The sequence below is a fragment of the Arachis ipaensis genome, chromosome B9, assembly GCF_059453495.1.
Source record: "Arachis ipaensis isolate K30076 ecotype BB chromosome B9, ASM5945349v1, whole genome shotgun sequence".
NCBI classification, from domain to species: domain Eukaryota; kingdom Viridiplantae; phylum Streptophyta; class Magnoliopsida; order Fabales; family Fabaceae; genus Arachis; species Arachis ipaensis.
This window is the reverse complement of record NC_142444.1, coordinates 6053386-6077676: the sequence shown is the minus strand read 5'-3', so window position 1 is coordinate 6077676 and position 24291 is coordinate 6053386. Positions and strand designations below refer to the sequence as shown.

Genomic DNA, 24291 nt, shown 5'->3' with positions numbered 1-24291 from the left:
GATGTTAAAACGCATGTTAAACTCATTGTAAATAAAAGACATAAAAGAAGCATTACACAATCTTGAATGCAATACTTAACACGTGATCTTATCTCATCAATCATCACTGTACATGATAATTACAATGATGCCACTTTTGTCTTTTATTTCATTTATGTCCTGCATGGACTGGTGCACCATTGTATTATAAATATGGACCACATACATTGATTATTCAATCCTTCAATTCAACCTTGCACTCTAATTCTAAACCTAATTTCTCTCATCAGTAGCTATTTGCTTTAAGTAATTTGAACTTGCATTTTCTCTTTTCACACACAAATCCGTTCCTTATGGGTTCCTTCAACTTGTTTTGTTTCTTCAACATCATCTTTCACGTCTTTGTTGCAACACCCATATTCTCAGATTCAAATAATAATGAACACTTATCATCGTCAATCTCCACAAAATTTCTAGATTTGGCAAAGAGTCCTGAAGTATTTGATTGGATGGTTGGGATCAGAAGGAAGATTCATGAGTACCCAGAATTGCAATATGAGGAATATAAGACGAGTGAGGTCATAAGAGAAGAGTTGGACAAATTGGGAATTCCATATAAGCATCCAGTTGCTGAAACGGGTGTTATTGGATACATTGGAACTGGAAACGCTCCTTTTGTTGCGTTAAGAGCTGATATTGATGGTCTCCCTATTCAGGTTACTTATAAAATAATTTTATTCACAAATAATAATTTACCATCATATATTATTATTTTGAGAAAAACTCAAATTTACCTCAAAAGACAATGGATCCTTGACAAAAAAAAAAAAAAATATTCAATCCAATCTCCAAGCTTTATTTTTATAGGACTGATTAGTCCTATGCTAAAAAAAGTTAATATTATTTTTTTGCATAGGGACTAATTAATAAGAAAAAAGATTAGGGGTTGGGTTGGATGTTTTTTTTAGGAACCTTACTGTCCTTTTGAGATAATTGTCAGAAGTCAATAGGATATTCACTTTATTATTTTCGATAGTTATATTGGGTAATTTTGTTGAATGTTTAGATAGTTTTGCCAAACTAATTAACCTAATCTTTAATTATATATCGAGTTAGTTTATAGTGTTTCATACATAAAATTGTCAACACTCAAGTTTTTCAATTATATTAAAGGTACAAGTATATATTAAAATCGGTCATTAAAATTAATTATTAATATAAAATATATATTAAAATATACAATATATATAAATGATTTAAATTGTATATATATTTACGAATATGAAATTATTAATTTAATGACTAATTTTTAGCGTAAAGGAGATGTCTTTTCTTCTCTGAGTATTTTTCAAGTGGTTGGATTTAAGCTAAGATAAAAATCTGGACTATCCAATCATTATGTATATATTTAAGTATTTTTCTTGTTCAGAAATTAAAATAATAATTAAAAAACATTTAATTGAATATATTAGTGTTGATCTAATGAAAGTTAAGTGTCACTGACTTGTTGCTATATATCCAAAATTAGGAAATGGTGGAGTGGGAGCACAAGAGTAAAGTAGATGGAAAGATGCATGCTTGTGGCCATGATGCTCATACTGCTATGGTTCTTGGTGCTGCTAAGATTCTCAAACAACATGAAGATCAGATAAAAGTATCATTTTCTTTCTTAATTGCCACTTTTTAATTAGATGATTTATGTAATTAATCATTAACAAGTTATTATTAGACTGGTGACAAGCAACATATATAGTTTTTCATAAAGACATTGACATCAGATTAGACAAAAAAATATTATTAAGAGAAAAAATAAATATAATATTTATTATATAGTAAACACTTAAAATATGTTCTTTATAAATTTTTGCATATAAATAAATAGTATAAGTTCCTAATGAAAAATTCATTAATATTTAACTTTTTAAATATTTGAAATATAAGTATTTAATAAAATAAAATGAAAGATTATTAGTTTGTAATATTTTTTAAAAATGAAAAAATTGATGGTCTTTTATTTTGTTTGGGGGTTTAAGAAAATTTTTTGATAGAATGGCTAAATTATTTAAAATTTCAAAGATATAAAAACTAATATCTTTTTTATTATATAACTTATTACACGTTAATATCTCTAATCTTTAAAACAAAATTATAGAGAAATCTATTAGTTTTTCATTATTAATAATTAATTTATCCAATGCAAAAATTTTATAAATATAATATTATTTTGGGAGCTTATTAGTTATTATTCCATATTTCAGTATTATTTGTGAACCGTATTCACATGTAGAGAATTAAAATTCTAACTCTAAGAGGTCAAGTTCTTATATTTAACTTTTTTAAGAAAAAAATTTGTAATATTTTTAGGTTCAAATTTTTATTATAATTAATTTATTAATATTTATAAAATTAAAAATAAATAAATTTATACTAAAATGATGTTCAATAAATAAGGAAAAAATCTAAAAGCAAATACCAATTACATGCGTGTGTTAAGTGTGAGAAATACCAGGTCCCACGTTGGCTGCATAGTTTTGTCACTGTTCACCCATGCCAAGAGACATGTATGATTTAGTTACATTAAGTGTAAATATAAAATAGTTATTTGTATAAATATATGTTAAAAATATAAAATATATTTAAAAAATAAAATAAATATCATATATATTTATATATAAATTAACTGATTTAGTAATTGATAGTTTTTGTGCACAAAATATTTTTATTGTATTATTACATTAGCTAAAAATTAAACCAATTTCATAAATTAAAGAGTGATGGTTAAAAATTTTAATTATTCTGTTAATATTTAAATTAGTAAAAATTTAAATATATATTATTTTTTAAAAATTAAAGAAAAAAATTTTAAAAATTAAAATTTTATTTAGAAATTAGGAGGATGGCTAAGGTTCCTAATATTTTTTTCTTTTGTAGAAACTGTACTGTAAAAAAGATTTGTGTATTATTGAGTATATTTAAATTGTCTATTTAAATTATTTGAAATAATACAATATAAAAAAGTATTTATAAGTATTAAGAGAATCATAATAATAAAGACATAATAAATATTCAGATATACTAAATAATACTAATCGATCCTAATTATATTCTAACAATATATACAGGGCACTGTTGTTCTTGTTTTTCAACCAGCGGAGGAAGGAGGGGCAGGGGCAAAGAGAGTCTTAGAGTCAGGAGTATTAGACAAAGTCTCAGCCATCTTTGGATTGCACGTGGCGCCGGTACATGAATTACCAGTAGGACACGTGGCATCTAAGGCTGGTCCATTAATGGCAGGAAGTGGAATGTTTGATGCAACTATACATGGAAAGGGAGGCCATGCAGCTATGCCTCAATTCGCCATTGATCCCGTTCTGGCAGCTTCTAGTATCGTTGTCAACTTGCAACAACTTGTTTCTCGTGAAGCCGATCCTCTTGATCCCCAGGTACTCACGGTTGCTAATTTCCATGGAGATGGTGCATTCAACGTTATTCCAGATTCTGTCACTATTGGAGGAACCTTCCGAGCTTTTTCAACCAAAAGCATCACGTGTTTGAAGAAGCGCATACACCAGGTACATAAGGATGAAAGTTTAGATACAGTTAATTTGATGCGATATTAATAGTTAAGAATCGAATTTAAATATCTAAAATATTTTTTATTTTTTAAAAATAAAATATTATTAACTTTTAAAAGAAATAAATAATTAATATTTTAATAAAAAATTTTTTAGATGTGTTTATATTCACATAAAGACAATGTTTTTTTTAACCAAAAATAAAGAAATTTGAACTTTGAATCTCTTAAGTGAGTATGGAGAAACTGTACCATTTGATGTAGAAGACAATGTTTTAATATTTGATTAAACGGTTTAATATCGTTGGATAGGTTATCACCGGACAAGCGGCAGTTCATAGGTGCACCGCGGAGGTGGACTTCCATGAAGATAAGAAACCGTTGTATCCGGCAACCATAAACGACGACAAGTTGCACGAGCATTTTCTTGAAGTGGCCAAGAAAGTTGTTGGAAACAATAATGTTCATGGGATGGAACCTGTAACAGTATCTGAAGACTTCTCATTCTATCAAGAGGCTTTACCTGGTTACTTCTTCATGCTTGGAATGCAGAGTCTCACTGGTGAACCACTACAATCGTTGCATTCACCACATTTCACAGTCAACGAAGATGCTTTACCCTATGGTGCTGCACTTCATGCTTCCTTAGCTACTACTTATCTTTTAAACCATGATGGAGCCAACAAAGTGGGAGGGAAATATCATGATGAGTTATAGATTGTTAGCAATTTTAATAAAGCCAATTAATATGTTATTTATTGGCTTATTATTAGTTCTATATTTAATAAAGAATTTAGGTGTTTGCATGATAAATTCATATGTATCGATACGTTTAAAATATGGACAAATAATAACAATTCATGTGGAATTTATTTTCCACATCAACATTTAATTTTTATTTTTTAAATATATATTATATCACCATTTTTATTAATACACCTTTTTAATTAAATAAAAATAAAAAATATTTTTTATTTAATTTTATAAAAAGTCTTAAACATCCTTCTTATTTGATTAGACAAAAATATCTTTTTAAATTAATGAAATTTTAAAATTCAATTAATCCTAATTTTATAGTTTCAAATAATTTAAACAACAAAACAAAAACATATTAAAAAAATAAAAAATCAAAATTTCTTCATCTTCTCTAATTTCCCTAATCATTCGTGCCCCCTCTAAGCAAAACATATTAAAGAAACAAAAAATCAACCGTTTTTCATCTTCTCCAATTATCCCTCTGAAGCAAAGCAATGAAAATCCTAAACCAAAACCCTAGGTTCTTCGTCGCTGCCGTCCCAATGGCTTCATCCGCGTCGTCCAACCATTTCAGCACACGACCTTCAATTTTTTTCAAATCCCTTCTTTCGTTCTGAACACGATGCTTGGTTTCATCTCTTTTACCTTTAAGACCAGTAACACAGTCACTCAACTCTTTAAAATTGGCTTTGTAGAATATTACATAACTGAATTACCTTCCAATGGCACCCACAGTATAGTCTGCCACTTTTCCGGCAAGAGAAATTAGAATTTTCATTGACTGTTTTGATTCAAGAGCTGAGACTACAAACAAAAGTCGAAAAATTTTGAATGAGAAAAAGAGTTCAAAACATATTTGGTTTGGGACTTTTACTGCTTTGTTTCATAGGGGTAATTGGAGAAGATGAAGAACGATCGAATTTTTTGTTTCTTTGATATGTTTTGCTTAGAGGGGCACCAATAATTAGAGAAATTGGAGAAGATGAAGAAATTTTGATTTTTGTTTTTTTAATATGTTTTTGTTTTGTTGTTTAAATTATTTGAAGCTATAAATTTAGGATTAATTGAATTCTAAAATTTCATTAATTTAAAAGGATATTTTTGTCTGATCAAATAAAAGAAGGATGTTTAAAATTTTTTATAAAATTAAATAAAAATTTTTTTATTTTTATTTAATTAAAGGAATTTATTAGTAAAATTGGTGATATAATATATATTTAAAAAAACAAAAATTAAATGTTGATGTGGAAAATAAATTCCACGTAGCTTGTTATTATTTGTCTATATTTTAAACGTATCGGTACGTATGAATTTATCATCGTACCATAATAAACACCAAAAATTTATATCTCCTACTATTTTATTGCCTTAATTACTTAAAAAATAATTGTGAGATAACTTTTATGTGAAGTGGATAATTAAAAATTATTAAATAATTTGACAAATTTGACTAAATTATCATATATATATATATATATATATATATATATATATATATATAAAATAATTTTTAACTATCAACTTTATATAAATATCACTGCACATAAATTTCTATTAAAAATCAATTAGAATGTTACGGTTATTTATTGGCTTATTATTAGCTTTATGTTTAATAAAGAATCTATATGTTCAACTATTTTATTTCCTTAATTACTTAGAAAATGATTATGAGATATTTTATAAAAGTTAATTAGAATGTTACGATTATTAAGTGTAACCGTTTGTGACTAATCGTTTTTTTGGTTGCCGTTTGTGACTAATCGTTTGAAACTTGAAATTGTATTTTAAGAGGATGTGTTATTTCATTAATTCGAATATTATACGACACAATTATTTAAAGTAAGGTTCTGAAAACCGAATCGGTCATTGAACCGCTTTAATTATTAGTTCACTGATTTATAGGTTCAACCGATTCAACTGTGGTTGAACCGAAAAAACCGTTTTATAATAAAATAATAAATAAAATATAAATAAACACATTAAAACATAATTATAGTCTAATATAAACCTTAAAATATTATCCAAATTAAAGTACTACATAAACGAGAATGTTATGATCTTATTCAAGTACAAACTCAAAAGTCAAATAACAAAATAAGACAACCAAACATAAAATTCCAACATCCAAACTTATCATCAATCATGAAAATCCACTATAAATCACAATGTTATTGATACTAATGCTGCATGCCATTAATTCTGGATAGAGTCATAAATTAAGGAATGGAATAATATATATCATCCGGCTTTCAGTTTGCTTATTGATTCCATAATATATATCTGTTCACCAGTTTTGTAATTTATCATCCACAAAAGGGAAATTACAATCCAGTGAATCCACAAAGACCTCAAACTTGTCAAGTTTCAAAAATTTAACAGCAGCAATTCAATCTCCAGCAGCACATCACTAGGCAAAGAAATCACAAAATCCTACATAACTAAAATAAAAAATCATGAAGACAGTCACCATTTAAGCATAATTAAATCGTAAAACAGTAAAACAAACACAAACACACACAAAATAGCAGCAACTTCAGTTTCCAGCAGCACATCACTATGCAAAGAAATCACAAAACACAACATCACCAGAGCAGAACATATGCTGAATTAACTAACTTAACAATCTAAGCACAATAAAGCCCAAAGCATAGTTTTAATTGACTTAATTAAATACAAAAATGCTCAGCAGTCAGCAATGAACAACAGAGAGCCAAAAAAGCATAGCACAGCAGCAGCGAAGAAGACACAAACCAGGGTACAACATAGCATAGCAGTAGTGAGCAAAGCCATTCAATAATCAATATAATTTGATAATTTATGAACTAAAAAATAAACACGAACAGCAGGCACTAGTAGTGAGCTATGTGATACAAGTATTCCTTTAGGCAATGAGTACAATCAAGAAACTTTAACAAAATTTAACAGCAGAAAAAAATAAAAGCATGTACAAACCAGTATCAATTTATCATTAATCAGTAGGAGGATTGGCGTTGGGGGAATGGAAGGGCCTTTGAACACCACGAAATAGGAGGATTGAAGAACGATCACGACGAACCAGGCGGCGACAATGCGACCAACGGGGGAGCGATGGAGGCTAGGGTTGTGTTTTGGGGAGAAATAATGAGAGTATGTATGAGACTGAGGAATCAGGAATGGGGCTCGAGACAAGGGCAAGGGCTTCAGGTCACTCAGGACGACACTGCGCGACGGCAAGGAGTGGTGGCGGTGGCTGCGATTTCCACGGCTGACTTCGACGGAAAGGGCTGCGCGAATCTCCAAGCTGGCTCCACGAACTTGCGACGTTGAGTGACTTCGATGGAGGTGTTGCGACGGCGGCGGTGGCTCGAGGTAGAGACTGCATACGTGGCCACTGAGTGCGAGAGGCGAGAGTGGAGGGCTGCAGGGTGGAGGCTCGAGAGTGGAGGGCTGCAGGGGAGTGAACTGAAGAGTGAGGAGACCGAAAACTGAAGGCTAGGGTTGGTTTCTGGATCAAAACGCATCGTTTTTGACAAAATTTAAAAAACCGGCTGGATCACGGTTCGGTTCGACCGACCGATTCCCGGCCGGTTCGACGGTTCAATTTCGGTTCTTAAATTTAGCGGTTTTGCCTTCTGTCCGAACCGTATTTGTTAACGGTTCCCGGTTCGACCGATTCGACCGGCCGGTTCGAACCGGTTTTCAGAACATATTTTAAACAAATACAATGGTTCAAACATAGTATTTTGGGACATGATGCTTTATGTTCATTAATCATATACGTGCATTGGTTGGTTCTATAAACAGTAGCAGATCTTGAAAAAAAAATTTAGGAGAGCCAAAAATATATATATTCAAGTATATAAATTATGTAAAACTATTTATATTCAAATTAAATATGTCAATTTTTTTTTATTTTTCAATTGTCATAAATTCTAACTATAGGATTGTAATAAATTCTTAAAAAATTAAAAAATTATAATTACCATAATAGCTTTTAGAATTATATTTTTGTTTGTCCAAATTATTTTTTTAAATATTTAAGATCAATAAGAAAAATATAAAATGATAAACTTAAAATCGAACAAGATTTTTTTTCATTTGATTTTATAATATCACTTATTCTATTGTGCAATATATTTTGACAATAACATAGATAATTAAAAAATTGGACTTATTTAAATAATATATGTATTTTATCTGATAAATCATATGAAATTAAATTATCTATTTTATAGTTTATTTATTATTTTATAGTTGCATTTTATTTAGTAAAATCATTATAATTTAAAATAATTAGCTTATCCTTCTAATTATAAACTTAAAAAATATTACTTATAATTATAATATGAAATCAAGTATAAATAAATAAAAATAAAAAAATAAAGATTTGATTTCATTCGAAGAAAGAGAAAAGAAAATATATCTCCAATGGACAATAAAAGAAGAAAATGTGGTTGAAGTAAGAATTGAACCAATGGTGACAATAGCATTGTGAAGGACTTATGAGAATAATGAACATTAATCCAACAACTTTATATATTTAAAACAAGTAAAAATTATTTTTTGAGTTAATACTCAAATTCGTCCCGGAAAGATACATTGATCTTTATTTTAGTCTCCGAAAGATAAAGTTAATCAAAAGAGTTCTTGAAAAATACCCAAGTTAATCACGTTTGTCCTTCCGTCAACTCCGTTGATGAGCTGGCTAACGTCTGATGACGTGTGACGTTAGCTGCCTACGTGGAAGAGTCCAACGTGTCATTAGCAGTTGCTGACAAGGTAAGTTTGGGAAAACAGTTCAAATCAATCCCTCAGTGTTTGAAACTTAATCATAATTTCGACGATAAATACTTCGCGTTCAACAATCAGAGGGCCATATGCCTGGGTAAGTGTTGAAATTGGCTGGTTTGGGGTGACAATGGAGGCAGCAAATGGAGGCCGTGGCGGTGGTGTGTCGTTTTCGTCGAATAGCAGTAATGGTTCCAGCGCTTCAATGTGAACCAGGAGGAAAACCCATGAGAAATCATGTTACTGTGGATTGAAGGCTACGATAAGAAAATCTGGGACAACAGAGAACCCAGATAGACTATTCCGTGCATGTCCAAGGTACCGGGTGAGTGTTGTGTAAGAAGTTAAAGGTTTTCCATGTTGTTTTATGTTTTGGGGTTTTATTCAATTTTTTGTTTTCTGATTTTTGAATTTGCAGAAGGCAGTCACTGCAATTACTTTAAGTGGGTTGACGATGATGACTATGAAGGGGTGGGCGAACGTGGAACAAAGAAAGATTATTGGGCTGAGTTGCACGTTGAAAGTGACTATGATAAATGGAGGTTGAAGGTGGCATGGAGACTGGGCAGCTTGGAAGCTGAAGTAAAAGCGTTGAAAATGTTAATAGTTTTCCTGTTTGTGGTAGTTGTCGTTAATGTGATCGTTTGTTGTTTGTTATCTTGTTCCAAGTAAAACAAATTCTGTTGATATGTCATGGTGTAATGAGATGAATCTCTTGAATGAGAATAGATGTTGCATTTGGTTTTTTTAGATTAAGACAACACAATCCAATTCAAATGTTCCAAACCAATTCAAATCACTGTTACAGTAAGATGTACTAAGGAATTAACATAATCAGTAGTCAAAGTACTCTTAAACATTGAGTTGCCATAGAAGGCTAGATGTCACATTGTCTTAAGGATAAAAACAACAGCAAAGTCATAAGGTTTTACATGAGGATACAAACCTAAAAAGTAGGCTAGACCAAAATAAAAGGGCATAGTACAACTTTCAATTACATAGATAAGCAAAATATTGATAATGGAACTTCAATTGCCCAGTGCAAAAAAATATAAAGTATCCTCACACAAAAACAAATTCAACCAGAATACATTTCAACACCAATCAAAGTCATTTATCAGTCTTTCTTGGGAGCTTGAAGCCTGGAGTAGGAACGAAGGTCATAAAGTTGGCCAACTTTTTAGCAGTTGCTGAACTAGTCCCCTTGATTGTCTCAGCAGAGATAGCGACTGGTGCAGCTACAGTAGGTTTAGGAGAGGACTGAAGTCTGGCTTTTCCTTTAATGACCTTTAACTTGGGTGGCCTAGCTGTGACTTGTTCCTACATAATTTAATGGCAGATTTAAATTTAGATTTAGATTATAAAAGAAATCACATATGTTTAAAAGAAATCACATATGGAAGATTACCTGTTGTGTTTCTTGGGTTGGTGGTATGCTTTCAGATTGGCTAATGTCAATTACTGTTGGAGGCTGTGTTGGTGATGGAGCTATATCTACTGGAGCTGGATTATGTTCAGCTGAGACAGAGCTTACTTGAGGGTCAGCCCCATCTGCAGCAGGGGCAACCACAGCTAGTTGCAACTGCAGCTGCCTGGCATGCTCCTCAGCTTCCGTAGCTTTCTTCTTTGCACAGCTTCTCTTATTGTGTCCTATCTCACTACAATACATGCATCTGATAGGGTTATACTTCCTCTTTATCTTTGTCTTTGACCCAGTAGATTGCTCCTCTTTGTCCCTTCTCCTTTTCTTCGTTAGTCTTCCAGGCTTGGCCTTAAATGGTGGTGGCACGGGAGCTGGGTATGGAGTGTTTTTTCCTACAGATCCTGTCCTTTCACTGGATTGACATTGAAGCAATAGGTCTTCCTGTACGCTTCCATCTTCAACCAGTCATGACAATAGTCTTCAGCGCGTTTGTCATTCTTATCCTGTATGGGCGATATTGCATGCATACACGGCATCCCTTACAAAGACAAATCAATAATTATTTAAAGATCGTGCATGAAAGTAGATGACAATAAGTAACTGTTGAATTTGTTACCTGTGAGTTGCCAAAAGCGACAGCTGCATGTGTGCTTTTCCAGGTCAACCACCATATTGGTTGGCCAGCCATGAACTTTATAGAGTTCTTCTTTTTCATCGCCGGACCATTGAGGAGCCCAGTGGCTAGACAACGCTGTCATGGCTTCAAGTCTACTCTGCTGAACAGGGGGAGAATTCCTTGATAGTTCTGTAGCTTCTTCCGATTGTCAACAATACTCTTCATGATGATTCTTCTAACTTCCTCAGCTAATGTCAGAATGGGCTTGCCCCTGTCATGCTTGATTTTAACGTTGAAAGACTCGCAAGCATTGTTGTAGATGTTATCCACCTTTGGCAGTTCACTAAAGTGCGCCTTTGTCCATGCATCCTTAGGCCATTTGTCGAGATATTCCCAGGCTTTTTGATTGATTAGCTTCACTCTGTTCATGTTTCGATTGAATTTAACTGTTGTCCTCGACCGAGCACATTCCCAAACCATATCTTTCAGTTCATTATTTGACCATTGTTTTGAGAAATTGCGCCATAAATGTCAGACACAGAATCGATGGTGTACCTTAGGAAACACTTCCTGAACAGCTGGTATTAAACCCTGCAAGTAAACAAAGACATGAAAAGATGTTAAATCAAATTCGTCCCTCAGATAACTTCATTAAATCAAATTCGTCCCTCAGTGTTATTCATTAAATCAAAAGAGTCCTAATAGTTTCTTGTCGTAAGTCAATAACATTCTCACCTTCTGCATGTCTGAAATGAAGCACCATTTGTTCTCCCTGTAGTCTCCCAGGTCGTTGTACAGTAACTCAAGGAACAACTTCCAATTGTCTTTGTTTTCGACACTGACAATGGCATAAGCAATCACAAATATGTGATTGTTAACATCCTGTCCACACGATGTCAAAATTTGTTTATCCTTATTCCCTTGTGAGTTATTGGCTGCTTCTGATGATGCATTTGATTGAGGTGGAACTGATTTGGCCTGATAAATGGTCTTCTTGGCCTGAGGAACAGGCTTCATGGGCTGAGATGTTGTCTTCTTGGGCTGATGGACTGGTTTATTGGGCTGAGAATTGGGCTTCATCTTTGGTTGGTTGGGCTCAGATATGAGCTTCATTGTTGGTTTGCTGGGCTGTGACTTGGGCTGTAAGGTTGTTCTGTTGGGGTGAGAGGATTGCTTCTTGGACTCAGGAACCATTGTTGTGGGTTTCTTCACAGGTTGGGAACTGCACTTCTTAGCTTCCAAAGACTTCCTCTGTTTTAAGCTATCTGCTTCCACATTCACTACTTCGTCCTCCATGTTGTCTACTATACAAGGCTGAGAAATACAATTCTCCAGGTAGATATTGATTAGATTGTAGTTTCTCCTGCAATCCTTGCACATGACAACCAAGTCTGCGTCTGTGACTAACCTTCTCAACCCGGATGAAAGGGGAACTCCAGGATCTTTCTACCAACAGTTTCCAGCTTCAATGTAATCCAACTCCCTATAGTAACCCCTTACAAAGAAGACGTCAAGCGTGTCTCCTTCAACCCCCATCAACACCTCTGTATTATCAGGTTCATATACCATATCTTCTTCCACATTCTTTTTAAACAATCCACTATGGTGAAACACAAAAGTCATCGGAGGACCTTCCATCTACAATAACAAAAAAGAAAACATCCTTAGCCCACATAGATTGCCACTAGCTATTCTCAATCATAACATAACAAACCCTAACCCCAAAACAAACATGCAACAAGGAAAAATAACCATCACTAAAATGAAAGACCCATAACTAAATATCATCACAACGGCAGTCAAAGCAATGCATTATGACACACTCAAAATCTTTCACAATAGTCACACAAACCCTTAGCCTCCTCAAACCCCTACTCGAAATCAGACAAAGACATACAAAACGCCACCCTTAAGTCATCAGGCCACAATCTGACTCAAAAAAAATGAAAAAACTTTAATGCTTACCTCTAACCGTCACAATTGCTTCTTCCACAATCAATATTGCTAACAGAGCCGACGACCTCTGTTCTCAGTAGCAACACCTACTCTGCTTTGATCGTCAACAAACAATGACAAACGTGGATAGCGACGTTCGAATGCAAGGTGAAAGGGTTAGGGCATGGCTTGAGGGAGACGAAACATTTTGGAGCCAAACATGGAGATAGTTGTTATGGAATGAGGTGAGAGCCTGCAACGTTTTGAATCCACTCTGGCCACAAAACGACGCCGAATCATGACTAGCAGGGCATTCAATTAAAACGGCGTCGTTTTCCTTCTCTGCTAGCGTGGCAGTTAACGTCACACGTCAGCAGACGTTAGCCAAGTCATCAAGAGAATTGACGGAAGGACGAACCTGATCCAGTTGTGTATCTTTCGAGGACTTTTTTTATTAACTTTATCTTTCGGAGACTAAAATGAAGATCGATGTATCTTTAAGGGACAAATTTAAGTATTAACTCATTATTTTTTTTATAAAATTTTTCTGGAGGCCATAGCCCATTGGCCTACCTAAGCTCCGTCTTTGTCTATAAATATATGTCTAAATATAAGAGAATTTTATTGGGTTAATTTTTTTATATGAAAAAAATATTGGCATTTTATTAAAAATAAAATTATTTGATGTAATTATATGTAGATAGATTTTGTAGGTAGAAAGTCAATACGTAAAGTGTGTATTAAACACGTGTTATCATCCTGATAACATATAGGATGCGTATTAGATACGTGTTAATATTCTGACTAACACATATTTTGCATATTAAACACCCATTTTACATATTTACAATACTGCAATATATTTTAAATATTAATATTCAACTAAAATATTATTTTCATCTTTCATATTAAAAATAATTTCTGATTTTATTAATTTTCAAGTTTTAAATATAAGAAAATTTTTTGATAATTGATATTCAAGCAATTCATTGATTTCATTGTATTATAAAAAAGTATCATAATAAATCTTATAATAACTTAAGTATGAGAGGTGAATATTTTTCTAAAAATAACGATTTAATCATGTCTTGAAATTAAAATTAAATTAAATTTTATTATTTTTTTTATAATATCACTATATATAATATTTTTGTATCGTATATTTGTATAAATTTATAAAAAAAAATCATATTATCAAAATAAAAATGACAATATTCATTTTCTAATTCCTTGACAAATAAATGAGTTAAAAATTATGATTATTGGAAATTTTTTTGGGTACAAATTTATAGAGAGGACAATAGATTATTCAGATTGGTGAGAGTATAGATATGGATTCTGGTTTGGCAATGTAACACATTGCACACGGTTGCAAGAGGCGGCTGTAGGGACCACATGATCTAACAAAGTCTACTGTTCTAGTTTCTGTCGCTTGAACCACTTCACTCTCTGACCCTGTTACCCATTTTTTGATGTAACTATGTGTTCCTCTTTCAAGTACTTCTACTTCCACTTACTCCCTATTTTCTATTTCCTTATTATTATTGCTGCCACAACAACCGAATTCAAGTTTCTTGATTCAGCTAAGAGTCCTGAGGTTTTTGATTGGATGGTGAACATCAGAAGAAAGATTCATGAGAATCCGGAATTGGGGTATCAGGAATTTGAGACCAGTGAGGTCATAAGAGCAGAGTTGGACAAATTGGGAATTTCATATAAGCATCCAATTGCTGAAACCGGTGTCATTGGATACATTGGAACTGGAAAACCTCCTTTTGTTGCTCTAAGAGCTGACATGGATGCTCTTGCTTTACAGGTCTCAAATCCTTTTTTTTTTTTTGCACATGACTCTTTTCCAAGGTTTTGGCTTTTAGAACTTTATCTAGGTTTGAGTAGGTACCTTTCTTCTATTATTTATTTAACTTCAATTTTGTTTTAGATGATTGCAATTTAGCTCCATGATATCTTACTCTGCAGTCTGCACCATGTGTAGTTTTAACCCTACCTTGGAAATTTGTTCCTAAAAGATAATTGTGGTGAGTTGAAAATTTCATGAGTAATACTCCAATTTAGTCTTAAAAGAATTCTAATTGAACAACTTAGTGTTAATGTTGCAAGTGTGACGTGTAGTGTATGAAATTAGTCACACATTGAAGAAAGTAAGGAAGAGTGAGGAGTTTGTAAGATGAGAAAAACTAGCTTTCAAGATTGTGTTATTTTAAAATAGTTCACCAAGATGTGATGTTTTGAAAATGGAGATGAATTAAACTCGTCAAAACCTGTGTAACAAAAGTAACATGATGGACATTTCTAATTAATAGGAACCATGTTAGGATTTTTTTTTTTTCTTCAAGAACTAATGTGTGTGATGCTGTTTAATAGGAAAATTTAGAGAGTAATTTTCTGTGTTTCCTATTTCATGGTCTATGTATTGTATATTTCACTGATTTATTGTAATGTCTATACATAGGAAATGGTGGATTGGGAGCACAAGAGTAAAGTACCTGGAAAGATGCACGCATGCGGTCATGATGCTCATGTTGCTATGCTTCTCGGTGCTGCAATGATCCTCAAACAAAATGAAAATGAGATAAAAGTGTGATTTTCTCTATTAGCTAACTTACTTTTCCTCTGTTCTAAGACTCTCTCCAGATTTTCCTCAATCATTCATTATTTTCTTGTCTAAATATATAGGGAACTGTTATTCTTGTTTTCCAACCGGCTGAGGAAGGGGGTGCAGGGGCTAAGAAAATTGTAGAATCCGGAGTCTTAGAAAATGTTAATGCTATCTTTGGATTGCATATCACAGGAAAGTTTCTAATAGGCGAAGTAGGTTCTCGATCTGGTCTCATGTATGCAAATTCTGGTTTCTTTGAAGCAACGATAAGTGGAAAGGGAGGTCATGCAGCTATTCCTCAACATTCTATAGACCCCATATTGGCAGCTTCTAATGTAATTGTTAGCTTACAGCACCTTATTTCTCGAGAAGCCGATCCTCTTGACTCCCAGGTAAATTCATCTTATTTCCCTCCTTTCCTGCACTTTTGGCTTACATTGTTGTTGATTTACCATATTCCGAACCAATACCTCGTTACAACACTCAACCTCTGGCCTTAATGTTTGTTTAAGCTACATATTACCGGAGCCTAATTAAGCCGGAAGCCTAAGGTATTATATGCATATTTTGAATCCACCTATTCATCACTTTACTCAAACTGAGAACTTATGATTTACACTTGTAATAATTACTAGAAATTGCAATGCAGGTATAAGCTGTATAGAGAAAGTCAAGCATGAATTTTTTTTTTTTCCCACTTAAAGTCTTTAAACTGGGAATAATTTTAAAAGCTAATCTATAAAATTAAGCATATGAAATTTTCCATAGAAGTGGTTCATTTCTATGTGCATATGGGTGTATGAGTTAGCTGATGTGCAAGCATTTTCGGTGTGTGCTAATTGAAAATGATGAAAGGCTTGTATACCGAAGGCCCTTCATTGTTTATGAGAAGAAACTATTATGTCTCCCTAACATAGGCATTTACCTGCAGGTTGTGACAGTAGGAAAAGTCGAAGGAGGCAGTGCGTTCAATATTATTCCCGATACTGTCACGATTGGTGGCACCTTCCGGGCATTTTCAAAAGAAGGCTTCAAGCAACTGCAGCAGCGTATTGAGCAGGTATGCCATTGAGAATTTTATATTAATTTTTCCTATCTATGTTGATACTATTTTATTTTTAATGTCATAATTCCCCTCAGAAGAGATCACTGCTCAACAAAATTGTAAGTAATATGTGGGACTAGTTACATTGTTGTGGCTTGTTTTGTAGCTTACTTACCATTGCATCTAAGCCTTTCTAGTCCTTTTTAACAAGCTAGTTGGTTTTGTCGCCACTTCAAATCACCCTTTAGGTGCGGTTCTTCCCTGAACTCTATGTTAACGTGAGATGCTTGTGCACGAGTTTCAAAAGTATATATGTGCAATGTCATGAACTATTTCTTTCAAAACCTTGAACTCTTTGGTAGAAAGTAGAAACCCGAGAATAATTTTACATCAATCACATTCTTTTGATGGAGACCAGGGCTGATTCATTTGAGTCTGTGTCTAGGTTATTATTGGCCAAGCCGCCGTCCATAGGTGTAACGCAACAGTGGACTTCCTTCAAGAAGAGAAACCTTTCTACCCTGCAACCATAAACAATGGTGACTTGCACAAACATTTTCTTGACATTGCCACAAAATCTCTTGGCATCCAAAAATTTAATGAGATGCGACCATCAATGGGAGCCGAAGACTTCTCGTTCTATCAAGAGGTTATACCTGGATACTACTTCGTGCTTGGAATGCAGAACGCGTCGCATGAACGGCTTGCCGGCGGACACTCACCTTATTATAAAGTCAATGAAGATGCACTTCCTTTAGGAGCTGCACTTCATGCATCCTTGGCTTCTACTTACCTTCTAAAACTTCAGCAGGATATACCTCTTGTAGAGGGTCAATATCATGATGAGTTGTAAAGTATTTCATTTTCATGTGTTGTTCATATTTAAAGGCTTTTTGCATTGATCTCTCTTCATGTATTAATGCAGCAATAATTCACTGTATAGACACAATTTACATACAATTTTAATAACAAAAAGAAAATACTTTTTACTGTTTTTAACGAAATATTGTTGAATTTATCAACTAATCCTGTCATGTCCAAGTCATTTAAATTCAGATCTTCTTTATTATTGACTATTTAAGGCTCATTTTTTTTGTTATTGGAGGCATGCATGTGATGTGCTGTGTTATGGGGTATAGTGGTGCTAGACCAAGATGTGGACGCAGCCTTTTCTGACTTGTGCTTTAACAAGTCGGACGCGAGTTGTTTTGGAAAGAAAATATCATGGTTAAATCGGATGGTCCGAGTTGCAAAGAGAAAATTTTGAATTTTGGAAGAAGCAAATCGGACCATTCGTGTTGTACAAAAAGGTTTTTTTTTTTTAATAAAATGAAAATCGGACCGTCCGATTTCTCTGGGAGCACTCGTACCGTCCGATTTGTAGTTCCCTGACACCACACGCCTGTAAAACACGCTGCTTCTCCATGTTGCTGTCCTACACCATTACCTTCTCCATAATAAAATTAAAAAGCGACTATTTAAAGGTGGAAGTTCGCATGCAATTGTCTTCATGTGAAATTTGAAATTGCTAGTTGAGAATTGTTAGATAACAATTTAGTTAAACACGTCAAATCATCTAATAGTTCTTAACTAGCAACTTCACATGAAAACAACTACTTCACATGAAAACAACTGCATATGAGTCTTCGCCTTAATTAAAATACTCTTACTGAATTTTTAACTTCAATAGCTTTATTTACATCTCTGTCACTATCATACTATGCGTCTTAGTTAACCATAATTTATAAATCATAAAATCAAAACATTAATTATAAATCCATGTCACATGACTATGACAATAATATATATAAAATTTTCCTGAAACAAGAAGTAAAAATAGATCATAGAAGCAATTAGAAAGTCAAACGTGATAAACTAAGGAGGCCGGCTTTATGATAAGCAAGCCTTAACAAGGACAATAATGCATTACATCAAAATCAAAATTATAAAAATAATCAACAATTAGGAGTTAGAAAATAGAAGTCTAGTGTGATGGATTCATGATCAAAAAAAGAAAAGAATGGGAGACTGGGAGTGCCTAACAAAAGCAATTAAGATGATATCAAATCAAGATCATTTTCATCACTATTTAAATATCATTGTTTAATCTTATTGTTGCACCTCAAAATCACTATTTGACACCAATGCATAACTGAAATTGTTTGCATCATAGTAACAGTAAGCATATCTTATCACTTCTCACAAAATTAGGCGAACATTTTGTGTGGAGAAATTGTAACAGCCATAGCTAGACTTGTATAAGAATAGAGCATTCATATATTTAACAAAAATAATTAAAAAGAAAAAAGAAAGCTAAGATATTTATTCAGTTAACAAGTAATCCAATAAAAATATTACTCTATATTTTGAACTAATACTAGTATAAAATATGGTTTAGATTCAATGTTCTACACACCTAAAGGCTGGAGTGGTAACTCAAAATTTCTGCAGCATATAGAAACAATACAAAGATCAATCATGTGACTAAGATGGAGTCAGCTGATATAGCTAACTAACATGCTCCAATCAGAAGCACTCCGTCAAGGATTCGCCGCCGAACCCAGGCATCGTTTCTACTGACAGTGTCGGCCATTGGCATACATAACTACCTGTCACGATTTCTCACTTTCTTGTAATTTTGATTGGGTGACACTGTAAAACGTAGCGCACGAAAACTGATCTCCTTTTCAAATTCCTAGAACTCTCGGTGCGATATCTAAAAGAGGTTCCAAAGCATTAGGAGCAAACTTTCTGGCAAATAAGAAACATGTGGATGTTGGCTGGCCATTGTAAATACATGTCTGATCTACCTTGATTCTCCTGAAGAAATCTTCCTTGATGTCGTCTTTTCCAAATGTAGCCGGATGAGCACCACCCCTCGACCAGTCCACATAAGTGAGGCTCCGGTTCGCCAAAAGATGAGGCATTGTAATGGTCAACATTGTCTGGAAATAGTGCTCGTCAACATAGCATTTGTGCGGCAAACAGAAGTCTCTGAGCTTTGGATAATAAGTGCTGTCTTCAACTATTCGAATGGCAAGTTTGCGGTTGATTTCAAACCACTGAGACCCCTTACGCCAGTCGCTGATGTTGATCTCGGGTGCCATGCTGTCCTCGTAGCGTCCTCTCCCGTAAGGACCAGGTTCGTCAACTGCTCCCATAAAGCTGTACCATGATCGTGATATGTATCGGTAGATAATGCTGAAGTTCTGGAGAGGAATGCAAGACTCTGATAAAAGGATAAACCATTCATTTGAGATGTCGAGCAATGCGTTAGCAAGCAGCCGTCTTTCGGCATCACACATACTCATCATTCCCCACTCTGCCACCTGTGAAGGAGACAGAAGCTGCTTAGAAATTACTTAAAAACACAAAAATATTCAACCTGAATTCTATTTTTCTAATCTTGGTCTGGAAATAACATTATTAAAATTGGAAAGCAGTGCACTATGAAAGGAACATTTCAAGGAGTTTAAATATCTTGACAAACTTTCTATGATTCTTTGGTTATAGAAGCATGTTCTCCGAATAAATTGCAGGATAATAAGAAAACCATAAAATAGCAGAGTAGCTGACATGTTTGATTGCTAAGTTGAACTACTTTTTCTTGTATAGAAAGCTCCTGAATTGGCCAAGTAACAATGACAAAAGTTTCTCTTTTCATTTCAAGTGTTTCCTATTTTCAACATTTTGTGAAGAGTGAAAACATAAAATGAAAAAGTGAACAATATTATTTTGCTTGTACTGTTTCTCACTTTTTTTTTTCTTCGCAAAGTTCTGAAAACGAAATAACACATAAACCAAATAGGAAAAAAAATCCAAGATAAATCCTATCCCTCCTTGGCAATTGATGCAATATTTAAATATGACTACAATAATGAATGGTGCAGATCAACACTATCCACTTTCCTCCAACACATTATCAAGATTGTTAGAAATCTTGGTTAGCTGGTTGAATTGACCTTCTATCACATCATAAAAAAGGGATGTTGTTTCTAATTGCTACATATAGTAAATTTTGTGCATAAACATAAATGCAACAACCACAACATCATAATGAGGCTGATCAATTCCCCCAGTCTAAGATGGTGTGCTTAGGAAGATGACCAGTTCTCTAGTATATTTTATATCGATAGAGTAACATAATGTGGCTGGAATGTTTACTCTTTCTTAGAAAACTCTATTAAACAGAACAAAGCAAAGGGATTTCCACTCTTACCATGATCTTACTCATGAAGAATATGAAAAATGATTTGTGTCCAAATTGTATCTTATTCCAGTAAAGAAGGCAACACTTAGATCCACATGTTACATAGTTCCAATAAAAAACTTATTGACAAAAATGGCAATATTTCCTGTCTTATGTTCGACATAAAAGTAATAGTTATATTTTATACCAATCAAAATTTGTCTGACAAAATTAGCAACAACCACAAAACTCTTATAACAGATAATGGTGATTAAGTCCATAACTAATTGATAACTAGCATTACATTATAAAGACTAACATTATGCCATTCAGTCATAAACATGTGACATGTTTGAAATTAGATAAAGCAAGCTCATACCTGGCTTGGGATATGCCTCCTATAAAACACCGAGGATGGCGGAAAATCAGGTGTATAAGACGGCAGCGAATGAACATATATAGAATACAGCTGCTCATGGCCTTTAAAGAACTTCTCCCAAAGTGGTGCCATTGGCAAGGGTCCCTTGGTCAAGAACATGAAGGCAATCTTAGGAACTCTTCGAAACGGATAATCTTTAATCCTCGTATCAAAAGAAGCTCTCCAGAAGAGTTCAGTGTCATTCATCTTATGCATCAAATTCACAGGAGGCATAATGAAACTCTCTATTGTTCCTGGTGTCTGAAAACAAGGCCTAAAGGTGGATTGCACCAGAGCAACATTGTGAATACCAAAATGGCGAATCATGTACATACTAAGAAACGAAGCACCTATGCCTATAACCAAAAACAGCAAGAAGAACTGCAGAAGCCTCACAGGGAAGGGCCTAGAAGAACTAATTCTTGCTGCAGAAGGGTCCTTCACTTCCTCCAACCTAGATTGCATTTTGTTTCCTCTATTCTAAGTTTCTAATCTAACCAAATCTAAAAGATCTGTCTACTCTTCTTGTGCCTTCACATACATAACCAAACCTCAAAAGCATCATCAAAATTCTCACCTTTCATGGCAAAACCAGATCAAAAACAAGCATATCATACTATTCTGCCACATGGGTATACCTCCAAAATTGATGAGAATCAATCAAAACCCCCACATACCAATAGATCAAATCCTGCAGCCCCGGATCAAATAAACTCATACAACATGAAAAACCTGGCACCCCACAAAAGCAACAATTGTCTAAATGGTTAAAAACCAAAACTTTCCTTTTCCTATGTTCTTGGCACCAAATATGGTGTATTCAAAAGGGAATAATAAAAACAAAACAAAAAGCAGAGAAACGTGAGAAGCGCATCACCGTGGTGCCATGTTTGAGAGAATAATCCAGCTATATAGAGATAGAGAGAGAGAAAGAGAGTTCAATTAATTCCAAAATGAAAGACGTTTGAGGAACAAAGTAGTGGGTCCCGTTCACACTTTTCTCCTCTCTACAACCGAATTGCGCCAGATTTCAGTGGAAGAGTGTGTGTGTGTGTTTGAGAGAGAGAGAGAGATTATTGTTTTGTTAATCTCTGCAAGCTCTCTAATGGCTCTTACCTTCGGCTCAAACACTAGGCAAAGTAATCGATGGAGCTATCAATAATAATTTGAAAATAGCCCCCGATCACGTTTTTGCTTATTTGCAACTTGGTCCCTGTCTTCTTTTAATCTTCAAACAGAATCACAATTAGTCAGGGTTGGTGATAACGGAATAACGGATCACCGGAAAAAAAAATTTTCTAAATGACTTTGACGTTCGCTAAATTTTTTACTTTTTTTTTAAATAGTTTATAAAAATTAATTTTTAAAAATATTTTTTTAAAAATGATAAAATTTATGTTTGGTAAATTAAATAAAAATAATATTTAATAAACACAATAAATAATAATTATATTTAGAATATTATAATAAATCTAAATATAAGTATTAATTTAAAAGTTAGTTAACATATAATGTTATATTAGATTTTTAAATTTTTAAAAAGTACAAACTAAATTTAAAAAGTTTTACTTTAGTTGCTTTCAAAAGTATTTTGAACTTTTGAAAAGCACAAGTATTTTTTCGAAAAATTTTACCAAACCAAGTCTTAGACAATTACTTCAAAAGACAACGAGTCATCAATAAAAAAATATTTTTTTCGGTTCTTGATCTTTATTTATGAGAGACTGATTAACTTCTTTGTCAATATTTTCTCTCTGTATTAATAGTATAAGCTTACATGACATGTTAAACTATAGTTTATCCGTTAAGAATTAACTAGGATTGATAAATTCTTTTTTTTTTAGTCTCGCTGTTTTTTAAAGTAATTGTTAAGGCTTTTTTTTGTTATTTTTTTAAATACATTGGCCAAATTTATTATGTAAACTAAAAAATATTAGTAATTTTTAAATTATTTTTATTTATAAAAATAAATAGAGAATATATTAGTGATTAATGTATGATATAAACATATTCTAAAAAGAGATCATTGACACTTACAAAATTAAATATCAAAAGACAAAATATGTATTTTTTTATTGGAGATCAGACTTCGTAATTTTTCAAAAAAAATTATCAGAGACCGAGATGGATATTCACTCATGGATAACCCTAATCAAATTTATTTATTTATTTGCAACTTGGTCCCGTATATTTTCTAATATTTAATCAGCATCATAGACAAGTTTGGTGGTAAACCCTGAAACAACCTAACATTTTCACAATGATAATGCGAAATGTGAGTAGCCGCTACTAATAGTGGTCATGAGTTGTGTGAAAAAAAAATATAAATAGTGATCAAAATGAAGAAATACTTGGTTGTAATTTTGTGAACGATTGCTTGCTTCTTGTAGGACCACATTACACTTTCTATTTTAATTTAGTAGGTACTAACTATGACAAGGTTTTCATTGTTCACATTCAATGGACATCTTGAAAAGCAACAAATTCTTAATTTCGATTATATAGATTTCATTCCTTTTCGGTTGTGTTCGAAGAACTAGAGTTGATATTAGTTTATTATGGGCATAGATAATCTAATTATCTTGCTAAAACTGATTATATTAATTATGGAGATGCTACACATCCATGTAACCATGTAACCAAATTAGTCCAACACCAAAAAAACTCAATACCATTAAATGAAATGTGAAATACACGTGCTCAATACACACGAAATCGCCCAATGTTTCTTCTCCCCCACGCTTCTTCTTCTTCTTCTTCTTCTTCTTCTTCTTCTTCTTCTTCTTCTTCTTCTCACGCTCATTTACACACGGAGCGTCTTCTTCTTCTTCTTCGCCTTCCTCCTTCTCCTCCTTCTCCTCCTTTTTCGCGTTCCTTCTTCTTTACGTGTTTTCTCCTTATCATCATTCTTTTGTTGTTATTGCTGTTGTATTTTTTGTCTTTTCCTCCTTTGTGAAGAAGCAGTAGAAGGT

At 33.3% G+C, this 24291-nt stretch overlaps 3 protein-coding genes across 3 annotated transcripts; 2 read left to right on the top strand and 1 right to left on the bottom strand.

Annotated features, from left to right (window-relative positions):
* Positions 1-231: 231 nt before the first annotated feature.
* LOC107617297 (IAA-amino acid hydrolase ILR1-like 4) lies at positions 232-4445 on the top strand. The gene is made up of 4 exons (XM_016319032.3): positions 232-695; positions 1508-1633; positions 3102-3551; positions 3866-4445. Exons 1-4 carry the CDS (start codon positions 333-335, stop codon positions 4268-4270), a joined length of 1344 nt encoding a protein of 447 aa, XP_016174518.1. The 5' UTR covers positions 232-332; the 3' UTR covers positions 4271-4445.
* A 9915-nt stretch (positions 4446-14360) lies between these two features.
* LOC107617300 (IAA-amino acid hydrolase ILR1-like 4) lies at positions 14361-17716 on the top strand. Its single transcript, XM_016319035.3, has 5 exons — positions 14361-14866; positions 15521-15646; positions 15745-16059; positions 16599-16727; positions 17158-17716. Exons 1-5 carry the CDS (start codon positions 14531-14533, stop codon positions 17563-17565), a joined length of 1314 nt encoding a protein of 437 aa, XP_016174521.1. The 5' UTR covers positions 14361-14530; the 3' UTR covers positions 17566-17716.
* Positions 17717-19006: 1290 nt separating this feature from the next.
* On the bottom strand, positions 19007-22447 carry LOC107619072 (glycosyltransferase BC10). Its single transcript, XM_016321279.3, has 2 exons — positions 21281-22447; positions 19007-20041 (listed from the first exon to the last, which is right to left on the bottom strand). The coding sequence occupies exons 1-2, from the start codon at positions 21782-21784 to the stop codon at positions 19400-19402; spliced, it is 1146 nt and encodes a 381-aa protein (XP_016176765.1). The 5' UTR covers positions 21785-22447; the 3' UTR covers positions 19007-19399.
* Between the last annotated feature and the right edge of the window lie 1844 nt (positions 22448-24291).

Coding starts and splice junctions, on each gene's coding strand:
- LOC107617297 (XM_016319032.3), top strand. CDS start 333: ATGGGTTCCTTCAACTTGTTTTGTTTCTTCAACATCATCTTTCACGTC. Junction 1,634..3,101: donor AACATGAAGATCAGATAAAA/GTATCATTTTCT, acceptor CAATATATACAG/GGCACTGTTGTTCTTGTTTT. Junction 3,552..3,865: donor TGAAGAAGCGCATACACCAG/GTACATAAGGAT, acceptor ATCGTTGGATAG/GTTATCACCGGACAAGCGGC.
- LOC107617300 (XM_016319035.3), top strand. CDS start 14,531: ATGTGTTCCTCTTTCAAGTACTTCTACTTCCACTTACTCCCTATTTTC. Junction 15,647..15,744: donor AAAATGAAAATGAGATAAAA/GTGTGATTTTCT, acceptor CTAAATATATAG/GGAACTGTTATTCTTGTTTT. Junction 16,728..17,157: donor TGCAGCAGCGTATTGAGCAG/GTATGCCATTGA, acceptor GTCTGTGTCTAG/GTTATTATTGGCCAAGCCGC.
- LOC107619072 (XM_016321279.3), bottom strand. CDS start 21,784: ATGCAATCTAGGTTGGAGGAAGTGAAGGACCCTTCTGCAGCAAGAATT. Junction 20,042..21,280: donor GGAGGCATATCCCAAGCCAG/GTATGAGCTTGC, acceptor TCTCCTTCACAG/GTGGCAGAGTGGGGAATGAT.